Source organism: Colias eurytheme, chromosome 10 (genome assembly GCF_061535395.1).
Source record: "Colias eurytheme isolate Ceu_HAF_F1 chromosome 10, ilColEury1 Martin Lab GWU primary, whole genome shotgun sequence".
In the NCBI taxonomy this organism is placed as follows: Eukaryota; Metazoa; Arthropoda; class Insecta; order Lepidoptera; family Pieridae; genus Colias; species Colias eurytheme.
In genome coordinates, this window is record NC_142989.1 from 7,547,245 (window position 1) to 7,570,294 (window position 23,050).

Below are 23,050 nucleotides of genomic sequence, written 5' to 3' on the forward strand. Positions count from 1 at the left end.
TCTAGTTAGTAATAAATTAGTAATTCATTGTGACCATGGAACGTAGATTTTATATGATAAAGGAAAATAAAAGTCCAGTTATCTTTAAAAAAACTTTATTATCAATACTGATGTCCTAAAAATTATCCTATATTTTAAGTACATTTATTGAGTTCGTCACGACTCTTGCGTCGGCGCAGCCTCCGATTTTGATTCTGTGTTTAACGCGGCCTTTTGTTCTTCAGTACAGTATTCTGAAAAATTAAATACGTTTTTATATTTATTATTTGTATTTTTTAAACACAAACAGCACCACAAAAGACATGAATTTCATAAAGCGTAATAGGGGAGTGTAAAATAAAATGGGAAAAATCGACGACCAAATTAAGACTTTTTATTCAATGTCACATAAACGTCTGAAAGTTTAGGTATCGTATTTTGAAAATCAAAAACTAAAATTCGCATTACGGTTTTTGTTACTATCAGAAAAATATTGTTTCGACTTGACCGGTCTATCTGACATTGAATTCTATTCATCCCTTTTTCATCGGGTCACGTTACCAGGCTTTTCTATTTTTACTCAAACAAATTATTTGCGTTTGTTACTATGAGCCTTTATTTATACAATACAACATTATCCATTTCTACGTAGAGCACACAACAATCCATGTTTCCCACCAACTAACTCCCTATAAAGCTGAACACCTCATAGACCGGGAGATATTGACACAAAATTTCGAGTCATTTATAACAGGATGGCTTTTCTACAGGGGTCTTAGTACGCAATGACAAAAAGAAAAATGATGGTGAACGCTGGTACCGGCGGCTTAGTCGCGTGGGCGTTAGTCGAACTCGTCGGAAAAATAGCGAAAGTCAAACGATTTGTATACTCAACTCAACTCATACTCAATCCCACTACATCCAGATCTACTTTATGACACCTTTCATATTAGTCCAAAGCTATACGCAACATAATACAACACAACTCACGTCGCGGGCTCGGCTCCCAGCCCACATGCTCCCCGGTGCGCGCGTTCTCAGCGCGGAGCCAGTCGTGCAGCGGCCGGAAGTACTCCAGCAGTCCGTCCGCGCGCATCGCGCGCTGGCCCGTTAGCGCTTCCATCGCGTCTGGCCACGGACGGGACGAACCCATTTTGAGCATGTTACTGAAAGAAAGTGTTTCGTTGTAAAAAATCTATTATGCCCATGCGTAGATACATTTTTCGTTGTAAATAACCATCTAAAACCACATCTTCGCTTACCAACAAGCAAGGTCGTGGTCAAGAGTTTCCCTATAGCACATTTTTTTGTATAAGTTAAAACTTACACAAAATAACATAATAGACATTAATAAACTCGTAAAAATTTGTTTTAATTTCATGTAATGTTAAACTAAAGTAGGTAATTCAACAGAAAACTGTTTATAAAGAATACTATCTTTATAAACAGTATTCTGTTAAAGTGCCGTGCGTGTAGGAATGACCAATACGTGTCTAACGGTACATATAAAACAACGCCATGCGACTCTACGTGCGTCGACCACGTGCACACGTCACGCATCTGATTTGGTATATATTATTTTCATTGAGAAATTAAATTACTGATTCAAACAGCTCAAAGTGGAGAGATAAAACAATATTAAAAGTCTTTCACTTCGAATATTTTCAATGAAAAAAAATAATAATACAGAAGTAAATTCAAAAATTTCACCCATTAAGATGCTCAAGTGTAATGAAAATAGACTACAAAACTCACGACAATGCGTTGCCAGCAGCTATGCTCTGGTAGATGTCGCAGTCCACAAGCTTCTTGGTGAGATCCTCCGGCACGTACTCGCCCGCTATCTGACACAGCGCGCGGTGGAATTGGAACTGGACTATGAATGACACGTAGTATCTGAAATCATTTAATTATATTGTCGTAAAATGATAAATCGTGAAAATCATGGGAAAAATACTAGATGGATTACTTACTAGAAGCAAATTATAAAACATAGGTATATAATAATTAAATTATTTTAAATTTATGTGTCAGCTCGAAGGACCAAAATTTAATGCGATTTACTAAGGTTAAAATTACCACTCTGCATCCGCAGAAATAAAATAGCAGTAAAAATCGTAGAAGAACAAATCAAAATTATTAAGGATCTTACCTCGCATACTCCACATCAGCAGACACGTGATATTTAGCAGCAGCATCAAAGTCTTCCTCCGTTCTGTCAACTGGTGGCTCCACTCCTTGTAACTCCTCTCGTAACCGCCAATAGTGGCAATTGTAATCTTCTGGTGTTGTGGTTCCTCGGAACACGCCGTAACGGAACAAATCGAGGGTATAGGCGAATGGTAGGAACACGATTTTGTCGATACCCTGGAAAAAGAAATGTTTATCTGTCATCGTAGTTAGAAATAGTTTAGAATAAATAAGTGCAAAGTTATGTTTTTTTAAGTATAATCAGAATGCATAACTTTTAATAATTGAATGGATTTTGAAACTATATGGAATTGTTTAAAAATCATAAGTGATTAGTTACCATTTTATAAAGTTGATTGATTTCAGTCTGTTCATCTTCAGCGTCTCCACTAGTCAGTCCAACGCGTCGCAAATGTTTGGGCGATGATACCGATAGAGCAATAGTATCTCCTACTGCTTCATGGAAACCTGGTACAAAAGATTTGTAAGCATTTAATATAATTATTATTTTATGTTGAGTGGCATTTAAATGAAATTTATTCAACGAAGTGAGACAGATGGTTAATATGATGATATTGGATGATTCATGGAAAATTAAATTACCTATATCTTATATTTATCAATTTTTAATAATCCCTATTATATTTATGTATATCATAAATGCGAAAGTTTATCAGAACCACTGAACTGATTTTTATGAAACTTGGTACAAAGATAGTTTGAGACTATTGAGATAAGTTTCGATAAAATAAAAATAAAAACTCTATTAAATTACATTTTTTTCTTCCTTTTAAAAATGATTGCAAAATATTGATTAAAAGTACAACTTCAAAAATTTTCTACGTCATACAAACACAATTAGTACAATGCTTTAGTCACACCATGGTTATTATGAAACGACATTCAAAATGCTAATCACCTGGGTTGGCACCGGACCTGAACACAACGGGCTTGTCCTTGTATTGCAAGTAATATTGGATATGGCCCATTTCGTGATGAACAACTTTAAAATACTGTTTATTGACCACCGAACACATTTTGATCCTGTTTTAAACAAATTATTACTTTAATTACCTGGATTAGCTCCGTCGCGAAACACGACCGGCTGATGTTTATACTGTAGGAAGTATTGTACGTGTCCCATTTCGTGGTGTGTTGTTTGAAAATATTCATAGTCTATTGTCGTACACTGTTTGATCCTTCAAAATTAAGCCAGACATGTTACGGAAACAATTTGGAAAACATTAATTCAATACCACCACCGTTTTGCTAAGTCAAGCGAATCATGAATAAGCGAATTTATTTTGCACTGAATGTAGGGTTTTTGTTTCAGTGTCTAAACCACATAAATGTATGCAACAACTATCTAATAATGTCGGGAAGATTAAAACAATATCAGGCTAAAACTATTTCACAGAAGCATATGTAACATTCCCAATTATTATCATAGCTTTCTATTTTACCATAAGCAGATACTTAATAAAAAACATCCGCAATTTTTTTACCTAAAATCTTCACCATCGTAAAAGTCCCAAGCCGAAGCATGGCAAACAATCTCTCTATCCGTTGGCTTCTCGATAATGGAATTTTTCCAGAACTTTTCGGGCATCGCCGTCAAATTAATTGACCTAAAGAATTCGTCAGACATTTGGAACATTTTCAACGCTGTGTAGTTTTGTTCTTGCATTGCTTGAGTCACATCAATCTCTTTCTTATCCGGGTACGGACGAGTGAAAGATTCTATGTTGTTCCAGGTTTGTGCCCACATGTTTCCTGCAATGTTAAATTATTTATTTCAAGCATTATTTTTGAATGGTGTGTTATTTTTGAAAAGAGGCTCTGTACTATTTTCCTCCAAAAAAATTTTCGAGGGTTCTTTTCTTATCAGGGATTTCTTTCAATCCCATGATTTGATTTCATCATAACATCCGACAGGGTTATTAATCTTATTTTTGTATCAAAAAATTGGTTGTTTGTAAATTAGGTTTACGATCGAGATGTTTACGTAATAACATAATGCAGTGGCAGCGCTCAAGATGAGACGGGATATCGATCCGTCTCTCTCTCGTTATACCTGCGATCGCGCTCGTGAGGTTTTGGTGTGACACAAGTTTCTGAACATGTCACCCGACTAAAACGATTTTAAAAACGTTATCACGTCAAAATGTGAATAAATATCATTACTTACCTAAAAGATGCGCTGGGATAGGTCCCTTAGCAGACACAACTTCATCCCCATACTTGTCCCTCAGCCGCTTCCTCACGTACGCGTGAAGCTGCTGGTACAGGGGCTTCACATCTTCCCACAATTTAGCCAACTGTTGCTCGAAATCTGGCACTTCATATTCTGATTGCCACCATTCAGCGACATCCTTGAAATCTGAAAAATTTACGATAGTCATAAATTGACGTAATTTTTTTTTAAAGTGTAGGAAATTGCCGTTGCCCTTCTATTTCAACATTTGCGAACAATACTTACATATTTGTTTTAATCATTTATTATAGGGGTGTTAATGATTTTGTTCATCCTCGTAAAATATCATACTAAATATTATGTAGATGAAAAAATTTAAAGCAAACAAAACAAAACATTCTGATGATAAACTTAAAAAAAATGACAAAAGACTGGCTTATCCTAGGCTCATACATTGTCATTTGGATCTCACATGGATAAGATAATAAGCCTAAATACACGAAGACAATTTAGTATTAAATACTTACTGTTCAATTTTGCTGCCTCATTGTCCAATTGTACGTATTCTGTGAAGTTTTGACGAGCGCGAGCCCCAGCCGCCTTGTGCCATTCCACCCAGTAATATTTCAGTTCTTCTGGGTCTTGGCTTTTAGCAAATATTTCGGTTAAATCTAAAACATAATTAAGGTTTTAATTGATAAAAAGCTCTAATTGAAATATACGATAAAGACGTTACTAAAGTCTGTTTGTAAATGGATAGTAAAGATAAAAGAGTAAAATGTATTCTTGCTTATCAAGGTAAACTAGACCTTTTCATAATTACTATTAAAGAACGTTTGTAGATAGGCATACAATGATCGAAGCAAATATTAATTAAATTGTTGGCAACTTTTACGAGCAAAAAATCTTACCAGGTTCCAAAGACAGATCGCATTTGGTGGCATTTTTAAATGAACAGATTTTAGCCGTGGCATAATTAGACTCCATTCCTGATATGGATAACATGAGCTGCTTATATTTATCATTTGGTAAAGCAGCGACTCCCAGTTGACTGTACTTTTTGAACATTCTTCGTAATGAGAAGTCTTGGAAGTCTTGCCATCTGTACATTTTAGTCTCTTCCCAAGCCTGTTTTTCTTGTTGAGATATCTCTAATTGGACTTGTATCTGAAAGACGATTTGTGATATCAATTTATTTTTATCTTAAACTAGTTCTTAGATCATGCAGCGTTCCAGAGATGGTTACAATTGAATGAAAGCAGGTTTAAGTTTATCTCACTTGATAGTGTTGAATGACACAATATTAATTTATCGGGAATCGGGTAAAACATTTTATTTTCTATTCAAACATTTTATTTAAAAAAGTAGTAAAATTAAACTGAATATAAAAAATTATGGATAACGATCTCCACCAAAAGAACGAAAGAAATGACTCTACATAATAATATATTATTAGAAGTCTCGTCTTAAATCAGAATCGCCAAACTTACCCGCTTCTCTTCATTTTCCTTAGTAATGTTGGAAGTATAGGCCCACTCAGCCAACGAAGCTCTATTCTTCCTATCGCCAGCCATCTTATCCAAATGCAGTATGTACTCCCGACCCTCTAGTTCCAAAGCCTCCAAGTCCGGATCCCGGCCCTGGGTAGCGACCACGAACACGGCCACTATGGCTGCGAACAGCACCGCGCCGCCGCCGATTTTTAACATTGTCTGAAAACAAATTAATGCGATGATTAGTCAAGGTAGAAACTTAGCTTAACTTAACGAGGATGGCTCTTTTCCGTGCGGAAACAATCCTGAAATCACTAATAACTTATAGAATTTAAAGTTACGAAAAATAAGTAAGTATTATATAATCTATCAAGATTTTAAATTGTATTTTATTTAAATAATTGTTATTTTTAACATTTTAATTTCTTTATTAGTATACCTTAGAAGCTTAGCTTAGAAGTATACTTACAAATGTAACTCGTAAAACTATTAAAAAAGAGAATTCTTGTCATAATGTCTGTGTCTATTTGACAGTTATCAAGTAAAGTTGCTTTGATATTCATTATTCGCATAATATATTATTAAATAGGCTATATATATATATATATATATATATATTTATTTATCAGCTTTCTATTTATAAATGAATAAAGCTCGTTTATTTTTGAACTTCTATCGTTTGCGATACGATTAGTACTTAAATGTCATGCGTTTTTAATATAAATTTGCGATGATAATTTCAGAGTAGTACAATAGAATGATAAAATGATTTAAGACAAGGTAATTGAGTGTTCTATTCCTTCTTCACACCATACAAAATCAGCGGTGTGCGTCGAGCCAAAACGACAATGTCTGTTCTTATCTATGTCTACAATAGTCATAAAATAACTGATATGACTGAAGTATGCATTGTATCTTGTTGTTACCTAGTGTGGGTTATGGTTAATGATTTATCTAACAGATAATTTTCATGGTGAACTACAATTAAGTTATATAGTACCTATTACAATTAAATATCTACAAATCAAAAGGTACCATGGTTTTTACTTACTACAGGGCTTGACTTTTGCTTATGTTATTTACTTTAGTAATCGTATGATTACCAAGTTTATTTACAAAAAAGTAGAGTTATTACTGACATTATTTGATTTATTTACGTAAAACATTCGGTTTACTGCTTAACATTTAAAAAATACAAATAAACTGCGAGGCGTATCAAAATGATTTTACACGCTTAAACTGTGATTGAAATCAAATGACACAAGTTTTTATTTAATGTTGAATTGATTCTGATTTATGTTCTCTACACATATAGTATTATTGTTACATCATTTTAATGAGTAATTACAATAATTTATTAAAGTAGTAAAGAGCACTTAATCAAGTCACATATGCAACAGGTAAATATACCTTGATTTTGTTAACTTCATAAGAGTTAGGTATAGGAAAATGTACATAAATACTGTGATTACTTTGAAGCTGTATTTTAAAATGAAATACGGTTCTTATCAGTAACATCAACGTGTATGATCTTAAATTCAAGGCTCATAAATAATAATTGCATCAAAATTAGGCATCCTCAATTTCATGTTCTTATTTTATCCGACAAATAGGTACCTATAAGGTGTCGACGCGAAAATTTGGAATAACATTATACGGATATAATATTGTTTGAGTCTCTTTTACACAAACAAACAGCTGATCAGATCTATATGAAATTTGGTACATATTATAAAGATTTCCTGTAGGTATTGATACTAAAGGCTACTTTTTATTAAAGATAGAGTTTTATACAACACGCGAGTGCTGCCGCAGGTTTCACCTAATGTACCATAATATAGCTTTATTAAATTAGCTAAATAAGTAGTAAGTAATTAAAATATTTTGAAGATGGTTAGTGTGTTGGCATTTTCATTTGAGTCATTGTCCTGACCGCGAACGAATGCTGTCGGTCCGGTTTCAACGCTGAACATCGAAAGTTTATAAGCAAATTGGATTATATCATTTGTACTTTAACTCTGTATGTATTGAAATACTCATTAATTTTTCTATTTATCGCTAGACATGTTAATGGGAAGGACTATCACCTGTTTATTTGAATAATATCGCACATCTTTATTGTTGAATATTATAAAAAAAAACTACTGAAATCTTAAACTGAAATGCTTCTAGAAACTTAATTTAGCAGCATCTTTGGCCGTGTATATTTCACACTTAATAGTTGTTAATTGACTATTTTATAGAAACATTTTTTCAATGATAGATCTGATATTCTGATTTCCACTAAAAAGACGGCGAAACCTCTTATTTAAAACAACATTTTCAAGTTTGTTTGAATATGCAAAATGGAGTTTTCTTCGTTCGTAAGTAAAAATTCTTACAATAATTTTAAATATTAAGCATAAGGGGCTATAAAATGTATTTGTTGGTTTCCTATGATATTTCATATTTTATAAAAAAATATTGGGTAAATATTAAAGCAAGGTCATGTACTTATCAAATAAAAGTAGTGTATATCAATAATCACAGTGCAAATAAAATCCCCTACTGTTATGCCATTTTAGATAAGCAGACAGATGGTATTATTTATTACATCTATAAAACCAACACGTGTTAGGCTGATTATTGATAAATTGCGTTTAATACTGTTAGTAAATATTTAAGTGAAATAATTTATTATGAACTGGGAGTATATTTTATTTTTATTTAATGTACAGCTAAAACAATTCGGTGCAGGACTCTATCTATAAAGCAGTGTTTAAATTAACTTTTTTGTTTTATGCTTTTAAATACTTACTCTTATAATATTGAAATACTGCAGCAGGGGCAATATTGGAATTTAATCCTCAATTGTGATGTGTTAAGGCAAGCAGGGGCAATTTAGAGAACAGCTAAATTGCCCCTGCTGCAGGTACGTGAGTAGCCGGCTTTAATAGGTAAAATAAAATTTATAAATTATTTGTGTATTAAATTCAATCAATGAAGTTTATTCAAGGTATAAAGAAAAAGTAACACGACAATGCGTACATACATTATTATGTTTTTTATGACCGTATCAAAAAGTATTGTTTATACGTCGCTTACAAATTAAATATTTACTTCGTAACGCTCAAATTGTAGGGCATATTACATAATAATGATAATGATTTCAATATTAAAAAATTTCAAGTAGGTATATAAGTGACACTTTCAAATAAACTTAACGAATTATTTTATCATCTGATAAATTTATACAAAAACTAATGTTGTTGTTATAAATACATTATCTGTACAAGTGTATGACAAAAAAAAATTGAAGATAAAACATATTATTATTGATTGACGAGTTGCTTAGATTATGATTTATCCCATTTCACAGTTATTATGTACATTGTACACGGTTTAATTACTCCCTCATTTAAAAGTTATAGGGTTTCTTGATTAGTATCGTTAAAACATTACAGAGCCATAATATTATCTCCTTCACATTTCGGAAGTCTGGAAGAAAAAGACTGCCTGTTGTACTTAGTTTTTTAAAGATTTTTAAGATGCTGTTTATTATTTATTTCTTTTATTAGGGCTATAAAGAAATGTTTTTTTTTGGGTATTTCTCTCTATATGAAGACGTTTTTGCTTTTTTTGCCGTTTGTAGATTGTCATCAAAATTTCAGACCAACCACCCAGAAGAATATTTGAAGATTTCTTTCAAACATTTATTCTTATAAAAACATAAGCACTAAAATCTATAAAAATTTAACGTATTTTAGCTACAAAAGTGTGTAATCTAAGGAAATTATAATATGTACTTACTTGAAAATTATTTTTTTATCTGTTCTATATAAATAGGTATTAGGCATTCTAAGTCGTGACATGTTGACCGTTCTATAAGCACCCGGTCTTACTAGGTACTATTTACGAATGTAATTTTTTACTGACTAAATGTATTTGTGGTAGATAGAGCCATTTTATTATTATTAATTTTTATTCAATTTAACTTTTTACTGACTAAGAAATATGTTGATTATGATTAAGCACTTTAAATATGTTGATATAACCGTTACGATTAATTACATTTCATAGAAATTTTTAAAATAAATTAAAGATGACGAAAAAGGCATACTGCCTCAGGTATGTACGTACCTTGATGTTCAAGTAATAATATTTTCCTTAAGAAAAAGGAAAAACAAATTATTTATTTTGATAATGATTGTAACAATTGGGTTTATTGCAGTTTTATGTAAAATACAATTTATGTTGCATGATTTGCATGCTAAAGAAGGATATAAGCTCTGATGCTTATACGTAAATAACCGTTAAGTATAGTGCTTTATTGCTCCAAAAGTTATGCAATGAATTTAAGGAATTTCAATATATAAGTCCTCAAACCTTGACATATCAACTTGCAGTTTGCAATGCCCACTTTTTAGATGAATAACATCTAGGCCAAGTGATAATAATTAATAAAATCTAGGTAGACTTTATTTTAGCGCCATTTTCTATGAACAATAATATAATAATTAGAATTCATATTCATAGGATTTAATCTAAATAATACAGTTTATGAAGTGTTACAACTGACGAAACAATTTTTCTCTGTGAAAATCTTACGGGTACATCATCTACATAATATACTTATATGTAACAAAAGATTAAAATCGTTGTATTTAAAATAATGTTTTATAACTAAATATAAATAATAACAATTCATAACTACTATATGATAATAATACAAATATTTTTTTTTATAATTCTAGAAAATACCTCATCAATTTAGTTTATTATTACTTATATTATTAAATTGTTTACCCCGTTAAGTTAATAATATAGCACGTTTGAAGAAGCTTTTCAAATAAATTTTGAACAAAAATACGATTTAACCATAAAAAGAAGACCTATAGAAGCTCCATAACTGTCTTCACAAGAATGAAATTGAATATTAACAAAATATGACCTAACATGCCAAAAATGCACAATGAAACTAAAGAATTTGAGTACGTAAACAAATTCCTTAAGAAAAGCGAAATATTGTATTCTTTAAAGACAAAAACCTACCTTAGTTCGTCGGACAGCGAAAAACACGAAAAATTATTTATTGGTATCTGAACTTTTCGTAACACTTGATAAATTGTAAAGAACTACCAGTCCAGTCGCCGCCAGTTCGGCCGGCCGATGACTGAGCGTGGAGCAACCTCGACATACGCTATGCCTTGCGATGCACAGCTGACCACTTACTTCGCAACCTTATCTTACACCTTTACATATAACAAGCTTTATACCGCCTTCACAAGGCTTATTTTCATATATTTTATACGGAACAAGTGTTTTATGTGCGTTTTGTTTGTGAATTAGTGACACATGGTTTGTCTTTTAATTATTTTTGCGTAGTGACGTGCGCTCGTACGCTTCGAATATTTCAGTGGTTTTTAAATGTTTGCTGATTGAGATACTAAAGTATCATAAGAAGGATTTTTTATGTAAAATGTATCCATGTAATAATCAACTAATCATAGGTAGAGTCAATATGGAATTGAACTACCTATGTATTTATCATTTCGCTTTTGATCAAAACATACTTTATTTTCTACTTCGTTAAAATTAATTAATATTGTCAAACAGGAACAACGTAGCTGAAATATGCAGAATATGCACAAACAGTAAAGTAGGGGGTATGCGTATTTCGCGAATATACGTGAGTAAATTATAGTTAGAGAAGCACGTTTGCAGTTTGTAGGCGGTGTCGGGGAGCGTTGAGTCATCGGTTAACACAGGTACAACGGTATCACACGACTATATTACGAAGTTGAACATCATGTACGGTTTGCAAACAAATTCTGTATTGGTTTTTAAATTTCTCCTTTGAAGTTATTTATGGAAATAGACGAAAATGACAGACAAACAACTTATTGTTGGATAAATATCAGTATTTTTATATCATTACGAATGAACGTAAGAATAATTTATTATTAATATGTAACTACTAATAAAATTTATTTTATTACCTATAGATACGTTATAAGACCAGAATGTTAATGTTATACGCATAATATAATGTGTTTAAAAATGTGCATTTTTCAGATAACGTTTATTGTTGGACATAATTTTATGTTTTCAGCAATACTTTTTGAAACAACCTCCAATTCCATATCGCTTGTAACTTATTATTGTTTCACTTCTGTTGCTATAGAATATAAAGAACCTCTTTGGTACAGACCTGTTTCAGTTTTGCAGTTTTATTACATGTATAGATTTCATCAATATATTGTATGGTAGATCAAAAACTATATTACTAATATGGAGGAAAAATGGTGTAAACTGTATCAACAATCAACATATTTTGTATAAATATGCAAAGCGAGAATATACTAATTATGTATAATAATGATGGATTGCTATTTGATATTGTTCTACACTATTACCACAGAGTAATTAAAGCATTATCTATGTTAAAACTATTTTAAGGCTCGTGCGACTCATATAAAAAGTACCTTTTTTGCTGACGCTACCGGCAAGTTTGCATTAAGCACTTGGCAGTTAGATACACAAGGTGTGTTGACTAGTTTTTTATGGATTTTGAATAAATTTTGCTGTATATATCCGATCGATAAAACAGCGTTTCTACCGTTATTTACGTATAATATCATGAACTTCTATTGAGACTCATATACTATCTTTTATTAGTGTTCTATATTTAGAATAGAGATTAGAGATTCTCAAACATGCAAGTAGGTAATTTTATTTATTTAAATCATAACTGTAACGGTACCCACGATTTTAAATAAAAAACTTTTTAGAACTGTTTTAAAAAAATCAAAATAAAACAAACACTGCAAAATATTCGCAGTAATTTTTATTAATAAAAATGTAAAGTTCTTTGAATGGCGAAGTTAATAATAAAAATATTATTACTACAAACACAACAGTAATGTATGATGGATTAGATATGGAATAGATACGGGATTTGCGGGCCGAGTTTTGAGCGTCGCGTGGGCTAACGTACTCAAAGGGTCAATGTCCTTCGCCATCCAAGCTTTTTAAATGGCGAAAGTGATTTTTGTTTAAATTCGAAATTAGTCTTATTTCAATAATTTAGCATATGATTTATTTCTTGGAAATTCAGTAATATCTCATATAAGTTTATATTTTAAGGACTAACAAGTTAATGGTGTATACATATAGAGCCTTAAAACTTAGAGTATAGTGTCAAGTGTGGTATAGTGCTTTGAATTATGATCTACTGCATGTAGTGCAACAATCCATACTAATATTATAAATGCGAAAGTAACTCTGTCTGTCTGTCTGTTACTCAATCACGCCTTAACTACTGAACCAATTTGCATGAAATTTGGTATAGAGATATTTTGATACTCGAGAAGGGACATAGGATAGGTTTTATCCCGGAAATCCTACGGGAACGGTTTTTTTTTTGAAAACGCGGGCGAAGCCGCGGGCGGAAAGCTAGTATTCTTATATTTCTCAAAAGAAGGCATATTTAAATTTCAGTTTCCACATAAATTGGCTTGTCAAAACCGAATTTACATAGATAATACGGCTTATATACCAAATTACAAGTGCATATACTTGTAACTTGTACTTATTTGAACTCCCTAATTATTTCGTAATCAGTTAGTCAGTATTATTTCGTATAAATGTAAAAAAATAGGTTTGTTGTCCATACTTGGGAATTAATAAACGAATTTACAAGAACTCTACATTTCAGACATTAATTTGTAACAGCGCCATCTGTGTAAATTTCTTTGTACGAGCAGTACAGATTTATACTCGTACTTTATCGTTTCAGTTGCCGATAACAATTATTTTTAATATAAAATATTATTCAAATACCATATTCGCAATATTAAAAATACACATTTAACGGATTAAGAATGTCTTATTACCTAGAATGGCTGTAATAGTGGTAATAGTCTTGTAATAGTATCTACAATTTTCTCTAGATGTCGTTGCAAATGTTAATTGGACATGAACTCGACACTTATCACTACGTTTAGAAAAGTACGGAGTAATGAGCTTATATAGATAAATAGCTTTCCGCCCCCGGCTTCGCCCGCTTTTTCAAAGAAACACCCGCATAGTTCCCGTTTCCGTGGGATTTCCGGGATAAACCCTATCCTGTGTTAATCCAAGTTACCTTCTATATGTTTGCTAAATTTCATTGTAATCGGTACAGTAGTATTTGCGTGAAAGAGTAACAAACATACATACATACACATACAGCAATCCTCACAAACTCTCGCATTTATAATATTAGTAGTATAGGATAGGATAGGAATATAGGATAGATAGATAATGTTGAGTAGATATTAACGAGGCGATTGTTGTCAGCGAAAGTGCAAATATTTGAAATAAGTATGATATTTAACTATTACAGTATTATGTATTAATTAAAGTATTTAGTTATCTATGTTGACACTATTTTTTTTCAATATGTCTGTCTATTATAATAGTTTTATTATTTTGAAATATTTGAACTCTATAAGGATCGATACTAGAAGTGCTTAGTGCCTATCTATAGTTAAAAATATTATATTAATCAGTTATAAGAAAAAAAAAATTTTTAATAACAGGAACATGTATTTATTAATGCTATTAACATAGTATTTCTGATAATTATTAAAAAAAAACAATAATCAGCGATTTCACGGCAAAAGGTACGTATGTACATGGACTACTCAATTGAGTATATTGGTCCATGGTATGTACTAGGTATGTTGTTTAGGTATGTAGCGTCGTAATTTTGTTTTAAAGTAAATGTATTTTTTAATAGAATAATTCTATTGTTAGCCTGACTTGATTATGATCATATAAATATTATTATCTTGTATCTTTTCATTAGTTACGATCCGGTAATCAATTCGCGAGTTTTAAATAATTATGCTGTCATTGTTTTATCCACAGCGTTCTTAATTAAGATTAAATTAATATTATCTACTGAAGAAGCAGGAATGTTTATCGCTCATTAAGTAAATATTTTAAAAATTAATTACAATTTTAATGAGTTTGGCATAGGATGAGACGGAGAATTATATATTGGAAATACCGTAATCTGGCTTTCTAAGCTTTGCTAATGCGAACAAAAGTAGATATGATTAGAATAAACTGGTTAATATCTAGAGTAATCAATAAATATAAATCAATTATAAAACACACTAGTTTATTGATCATAGAAATAACAAAACATGATTATAAGCGTCTAGTTCGATGAAATGAATGGAAACAAATTGCAATGAATAAATTATGTCTTCATTGTGCCTCTGAGGCTGCCATAGTTAACTCATGAATATTCATATTATTGTAATACTGAACAAAAACTTATTGCACGTTTTTGTTACAAAAATGACATATCAACGATAGGTCTGACCTTATTCTAGTTATTTCATTTTCACACTATAGTATAAATAAGTGCGTGATAAATTTAAAGGCATTGTGGTCATTTCATGTCTTTTTCATGTAATTGTACGGCGATATAAATAAATGAAACACTAAAGCGACCCGGAATCCAAGTTAACAGACTCGTAGGTATACATTTCACCCCTGCTTACCTTATAAAATTTCAATAACGTAATGTGGGTACAGGATTTCTTTAAAGTTCATAACTTAATTAATCATGTAAATGTAAATTTCAAAACTATTTAAAAACAGACAATATTAAGTAGTTAAGAATATAAGGTATCTTATTACTGAAACGTGTTCTCAGTTTATTTTCTCTCGTCAATCTATTTATTATCATTTATCGCCTATTGGTAGTTAATTCTCGAATCGAAAAGCATAGAAGAAAACTGAACATAAATTAAGCTTTGTACAAGATTTTGTGAACAACCGAATAATCAAACAATATGGAGAGTATGTATACGTTTAGGTGTAGGTTCCGTTTTACATACCCTTAGATTTATGTTCATTTGCTTATAAACTTTACAAGGAGTGGAAACAATTTAAATCGCGTGTACGTTTGAATAAAATCCTTTCGTTATAAAACTTTAATGACTCACGGGATTTGTAGAACCTGATACTAACAACTAACAAGTCCCTAACAATTTCTCAAAAATATTATTAACAAATAGTACATTATAATATATTCCTATATATTTATCATTGCTAAAAGCTTGATGTTAACAGATATACAAAACTAATTAAAAATAATAACAATGTCAACTCTATTGAAAAGCTGGTGGAAAGAAATGGCATTAATGTATAAAGTGACATAGATGATGAGCGAAATGCGCGTATTATCCATCATTTAAAGATAAGAGCAATGAAGGACCAATTAAATGCAAACAGACAGACACGCAACGGTCCATTGTTGGGAAAATTGCATCCATGTATTGAAAGTAGTTGAGCATCCGTTTTCAATCGCTAACCTTTGTGTCGCTTGAACCGCTTTGACTGTCACGTTCAGTAAAATTGGGATTGATAAAGTCATAATTATTCGGATGCTGCTCTTGAATGGACAATTGTTTAATCTATAAGCACACAATGAGATTATCCGTTAAAAGAAGTCGTTTCCATTTCAGAATTATAACTACTCCTTAAAAACAATAGTAGTAGAGTAACTCTAGGTATATGAAAAGTCTATGTTCGTTAATAATATTCCTTAATTATGCTGCAATTAAAATTAAGTTACCTATTTTATAAGATTCATGAACGGATTTGGTAAACAAAATTTCTTGTGAAAAATATGAAATATTGTTAATTAATGATCTAATATATAAATCTTATAAACTAATAAGTTTATTTCTACCTAGTTTTCATTTAATACAATTAAATTATATAACCATTAAAAAGAATTACTATCACAGTTCCAATAGATTTTATGAGAATTGTACCTACACGTGTTAGACTAAAAAGTTTAAATATTAACATAATATTATTAAATTTCATTTTGCTCTAGAAATGTTTATCTTAAATGCAAATACGGACGGACTATAAGAGTATAGATATAAAGAGATATATTATGTTATCAGGAATCCGTGACGATAATTGAATCACGTAGCTTAGTACATACCTAGCGCTGGAATTGTTTCTAATCTATATGGTTCTAAATTAAACTTGTAGATTGGGTTAGAGTAATTATTAAAGTTATTAAAATATGCAACCTTAAAAATCAACATTCACGCAATTCAAGCTATTGACTGTATATTTTTTCTGCCCCGATGTTATATTTTCACCTTATCCCTCTTACAGTTACTCTATAGACCGTTTTTATGTAGACACTATATTAATAGCATAGAATTATATTTTAACAAAGTGACCATTTAACACACACTTATATCAAAAGTTAAAACTTTAGACGCCTAAAAAAGTAAATGATTGTCGAAACATTTTATTGGATCGATACAATAAAGCAAATAAAATCAATCAAGAGAGAAAACGGTCATTGTATTGACATTACGAAACAAAATCAATATAACAAGGTTTACTGTGAACATGTACGCTCGTAATATTGTGAAATTTTTTATGCTATAAATCAACTGTTATATTTGGTAACTATGAAACTACATAAAATTAGGTAGAGTTATAGCCAATTTTGATTTGCTATTTGATCATTTTGTCACACGACTATGATAAACTTCTTTAAATACTCTACATTGTGATGTTAACTGTGAAATACAAAGCTAAAAAAGCTTTTTCTGACATTCTCAAATCTAGTAGGTCCAAAATTTGGAAATAGTAAATTCATCATAATTTTATACAAAGTTATTTCAAATTTAAGAAAAGCTTTACATTCTAGGTCACAAAAGACTTATATTATATTTACAAAGGACTTCTAATATGTTTAATTGTTTTTGAGGATGTAAGACATGGAATATAGAGTCGCTGTATATCACTTAACTGTACATTAAAAAATTATATTTCGATATCTTAAAAGCAAATTTTTCATACTATACTATTGTATCTTATATTATAATACTTGTAATTACTATGTTTTATTTACGCAAGGGCCATTATGATCGCGTGCGGAGCCTATTAGCTATAATAACATGTAATTCGGTCGAGAAGTTGAAACCAGTAGGTACTGCTGAAGATTATACACACGGTTAGGTAGCTAACGTTTCTATTAATGTTAATATAACGTATTCATAATTATTTTATTCCCTAATGCTATAAGAAATAGAATCATTATTGTTTTTACTAATTTATACCTTATTAATTAATGAAATCGCCGATTACCTGACTATAATCGTCATCCTTTGTTTTATGAAGTTATTTTCATTTTATTGTTTTATTGTGCTGTAAAGCATTCATAGAACTTGAATGTTTTTCAACAATAATGATTTATTGACTTTCGATCGTTATATAGCGGATCTATTTACACAAGGCTGTATAATAAACACTTAATGATATGTTATTATATTTTTAGAGACACTTCATTAAGATTTAATAATTATAACCTTATTATAATAGCTATTCAAATTACATAAAATTGATTATGTATATCTAAAAAACACAGACTTCTACATTTGTATATCTTTATTTATATCATTAGAGGCAACTTGTTAGACGAATAATGTCTATGTTTTAAATTGTATTACAGCTGCTTTACAAGGAGAACACAAGTAGAGTCCCGTGGGACGCGGAAGGAACATACGTCATTGTGGTACTTAGCAATGCCCTCATACATTTTACATTAGTGGTAATGTATATCAAGTCCCACCGATGTTGTATCTTCCAGTTGGTATAGAGGTGTCTCTAGACAATAACATGTTTTGTTTGCCTAGAAAATTCGTTTTTAGAGAATGTATTTTGAATCATGAGCTTCAGACTGGTAGGAAGAATGCTGAATTATCATGAATATTTTACTGGTAGTTGAGTACCGCACTATTGAATGAAATTCTATATATAAGGCAATTGAGTTAGTTCTATTTAATAATGTTTCAGAACGCTATCAAGTTCTTGAAGTATAAATTCTATAAAAAATTATAGAGAACCACCATCAAAGCATTCTGGAAAGTACTATAATGACGAAGAAATGTGTCTAGTAAAAATGTTATGTCCTAAATGGTCATATTTCTATACAATTGTTAAAATTATATAAGCTTTATTTACATGATACATTGCGGATGTCGGTGTGGTGTGCGGTGTAATTCAATATCCTATGGTATCAATCACTCGTGTCAAAACCCTTTCTTCCAATTGCATATATGCATGTACATAAATAATCCAATTATTGTCTAGTCTGTTACTCTATACCTATTTGTTTTGTTTGTTATTAGATTATTAAATGTAGGTATTTAATAAAAGAAATATTTCATACGTTGATTTCCAAGTATTTCTACATAAATCAAGGTACAAAATAATTTTTATTTATACAAATTTCATGGTAACAAAAAGAGATGACAATAGCTTGTTGCACTTATTATATACTTGTAGGGAATATAATATACTGTGAATATAATGATAGCTACATGGCGTAAACGGTTTCCGTTTCTTTATTGTACGTTGTGCTATTTATTCTATAAATATAACAATACAATTTTTAAATAATGTTTTATGTATCCAGATAAGTAATGAATAAATCCTTGAACATGTATGTATTAAATATAATTTTATATTGTTACTTTTTGTATTCAAATGTGGTAGCTGCAGGCTCTATAAACAATGTTTAAATACAACCTTTTTTATTACATCATTTAAATAGACGCAGAATATGTAATCGCATATACCTAATATTACAATTTACGAGACAACGGAATCCCCTAAGCCAAATATAATATTTGAAGTTAGGGAGATTACTAACCAGATCAAAGGGTAATTGTATTCAATTGAACATTGCGGCAATTTCATTCAGTTCCTTATTTGATAATCTGTGATTTATTGTAATACGCGTAATGTAAATCTTAAAGAATATAGCAATCACACACGTACAAAAAATAGTATGTAATAAGTCAATAAACAATATAGGTAGGTAATGCTTTGATTTACAATTACAGTAGCTATATTAAATATAGATATTAGTCGCGTTGTTAAATAAAACTAAAATATTAACACTACATAATATTATAAAACAATGGCATTAAGTGCGTCTGTCTGTCTGTACGCGATAAAATAAAAAATTACAGCATCGATTTTCATTCCGTTTTCCCAAATGGATAACTGATGGCCGGAAAGCTAGTCTAATAGGTATATTGACCGATTCTTATAATTTATTGGGTAGATCTGAGAATCTGACAAAATCTATTTTTAGACTCCTTAGCGATAACAGTAAGGCAGAACAACGTATGCCGGGATAGGTTGTCTCTATACGAAATTATTCCCTATTTCCTTTGCTGGCGGCATCACGGGTGATCGACTGTATCGATTCGATAATTCTCATGTTCGATGTGTTCGTAGTCAGGAGAAGGATGTGATGAAAAAGAACCTCAAGTTTGCGCCTAAAAATTAAGTAAATGCGAAAACTTAACGGCTATTTAAACTTCACGCGTTTAAAAATTTACGCGAAGACACAATAACGTCTGTAGGGTCAGCTAAATAAAAACATGTGATATTTTCGCAAATCCATAGTTAATTAAACAAAAATTGTTTATTTACTAAAGATTTAACAATCCGATGCAATATGTTACTGCTCTTCTTAAATTGCAACTTTGTTCTTTGACTATAGATGGGAATATAATAATATATAATGGGATAATGCAATGACTCAATTTACAAATTAGCGTGTTGTTGTAACAAAAATCTTGAAATTTATATGTTTTCAGTTTCTTATTAATAAAGATTCATCCTGTTGATACGAATCGAAACAAACAATTTTATATTGTATTGCGGAAAGAAACCGCCATTATTGTATAAAAAGATCAAGTTAAAAATATCAATGCCAATTACTTAGTTAATTCACCATTCTTAATTATCAGTAGTATAAAATATATTATAAAGAAAATTATTTGAAATGAATACAATGGAAAATAATTGTATTAAAAGTAATTTTCTAGCAGTTATTGAGGCATTAGGGCCAAAGTTGAAAATAAAACACCCGCGCGTTTCCTTGCATAAAAAAATAATATACCTAATATAATATTATGCTAAAACAACAAGGTGTTTGAACTAAATAATAAAATTATTTTCCAAGAAAACATAAAAAATTAATGCGATTGATTTTATTCTATTTAAGTAAGTACGTAGGTAAAAAATATTAAAAGTCGTAGGACTTTTAATATTTTTTAACTCGTGACATCTTAATTGGTTACAGACCATAAAAACGCGATAACTTAATGAAATTCCGTCCTCACTCATAAAATAATACCTAAATAATCTACTTGACCTTGGCGAAAAGTTAGCCCAACAAAACTTATACAGTAAACAAACAGCGAACTTTCCGTTGAAAACGAATTCGAAACGGGAATCAGTTGAGTTACCTTGATTTTAGACATGTCGATTGTACCAATTACACCAGAGACGTCATGAACTTGGGCACACCACCAATTGTTTCGGACACCAAATCACACACACAGAACGCGAGTTGCCGAGGGAACAGTCGGGTCGCGACTGAGTGTCAAGAGCGATCGCGGTTCAGCATAGGAAAGCTCTGAATTGAATTGATTAATAGCTGAGACGAAAACGCAGCTGGATTGCTAAATTGACGAAAAGTGAGCCAATCGTAACTCCGAAGATTCTCATAGAGATTAGCGCAGACCGCGCTAGTCGCTACCAGACAATTTGACGATGCGAAAAACACTAGCGACGCGCTACAAAGGGTAATCATGATAATAAGGCGGGCTTATATGTTTGCACGAGTAAATGGAACATTTGTGTTAAGTAGATATGCCTCTCGAAATAAACAACTTCCGCAATCATTTTCATGGAAAATAATGTTTACAAAGGTTGTAAATGCAATTTTTTCACATTATTTAATGTTATCATCACTCTTTTCCATACCAATAAAATTATCATCAAGACATCAGTGCTAATGTTAATAACGACGTCCAAAGCTATATATAAACAAAAAAAATATAACATAATACCTACGAATTAAACCTTTTGCAAAAAGACGAGATGATAAATATTCACATTTTTTGTAAGTACCTAAACAGCTGCTATTATAATATATTTTTTATAAAGTAAAAGTATCAAAGGAACTCTCATGAATTATTAAATAGTAATCGTTTACCAATTGTTATAAAACTAACCGGAAAATAGAAGTTAACTTGTTAAACTGTTAATTGAGTAATTTTACATAAATTTACGATCAATTACACCGGTTGCATTAGTTTCTTGAAATAGAAGGATTGGTAAACGATTTTAGTACCTAATTATTTTATTAATCTATTTTATTTCAAAATCAAGATCATATTATCATTTTAATTACTTACTTACTTACTAGAGTGGTGCAGGGACCCAAAGTGAGGCTTGGCCTCCGACAATAAGAGCCTCCATTTGACTCTATCCTGCGCCTTCTCTTACTAGTTTTCAATCTGGAGGGTGCTCCGCAGGTCTTTGGCGATTTTGTCTTTCCAGCGGTACCTGGGATCTTCTCCCATTCTTTCCACATGAAAGAATATTCATTTAATGTTTAAAAAAAACTACGTAATATTATTATGATCTACAAAGCATATCTATTTATGCTCTACTTTTCATACAAATCGAAAATCTCATCAATGTTGTATTTAATATACCTAATATTAATTTATATTTCCTTTGATAATAAACAAAAGCACTTCAATTAAGATTTTCTCCTCGGTACCAAGGGAACACATTGTTTACCTTCCTTTAAATGGAGGAAAATTTAATATAAATAAATTATTTGCTCAATGTTAAATTGAAAAGCAACAGAACGAGGATTGACATAAACGTGATTAAAATTTTATATCATAATTTATAAACTTCTCAATAATTATGAAGATAAATCACGATTACAAAGATCTTGTCTTCAACTAAATGGTGATAAAGTAATTTGAAAAGACAGGCTCCTGAAAAACAGGTTATGGGTACAATGTGTTGCTAAGAGTGTCTCGAGAACGGCTCGACCAATTCGGCAACTTTTTTTTTCATTTTTACGTTTTTGCACAATTTTAGCAACACAGGTGGCACAAAGAAGGTTCGTGTGGAGAGAAAACACGAAATAGGGGCAATAGAGCAAAACAACGTCTGCTGGGGTATCTAGTATGTAATTACCTCTAAAATTACATTGGATAATTTTGTAAACATTTGTACAGATAATGTTAAATAAGTATTTAAAAAGTTATAGATATATCATATTATGTCTAAGTAC

General features: G+C 30.9%; 1 protein-coding gene across 3 annotated transcripts; it reads right to left on the reverse strand.

The window, feature by feature from the left end:
- Positions 1-78: 78 nt before the first annotated feature.
- On the reverse strand, positions 79-21,508 carry LOC149905288 (angiotensin-converting enzyme-like). 3 transcript variants are annotated; one of them, XM_090106188.1, is made up of 12 exons: positions 21,198-21,508; positions 5,854-6,075; positions 5,275-5,530; positions 4,891-5,034; positions 4,358-4,549; positions 3,675-3,942; positions 3,089-3,213; positions 2,510-2,637; positions 2,132-2,346; positions 1,735-1,875; positions 970-1,145; positions 79-233 (listed from the first exon to the last, which is right to left on the reverse strand). In XM_090106188.1, exons 1-12 carry the CDS (start codon positions 21,210-21,212, stop codon positions 157-159), a joined length of 1,959 nt encoding a protein of 652 aa, XP_089962314.1. In that variant the 5' UTR covers positions 21,213-21,508; the 3' UTR covers positions 79-156. The 3 variants fall into 3 exon arrangements, with proteins under 3 accessions (XP_089962314.1, XP_089962313.1, XP_089962315.1); XM_090106187.1 differs by lacking the exon at positions 3,089-3,213 and adding an exon at positions 3,244-3,368 and having other exon boundaries at positions 21,198-21,504; XM_090106189.1 differs by lacking the exons at positions 3,089-3,213; positions 21,198-21,508 and adding exons at positions 3,244-3,368; positions 10,888-11,042.
- Positions 21,509-23,050: the final 1,542 nt, after the last annotated feature.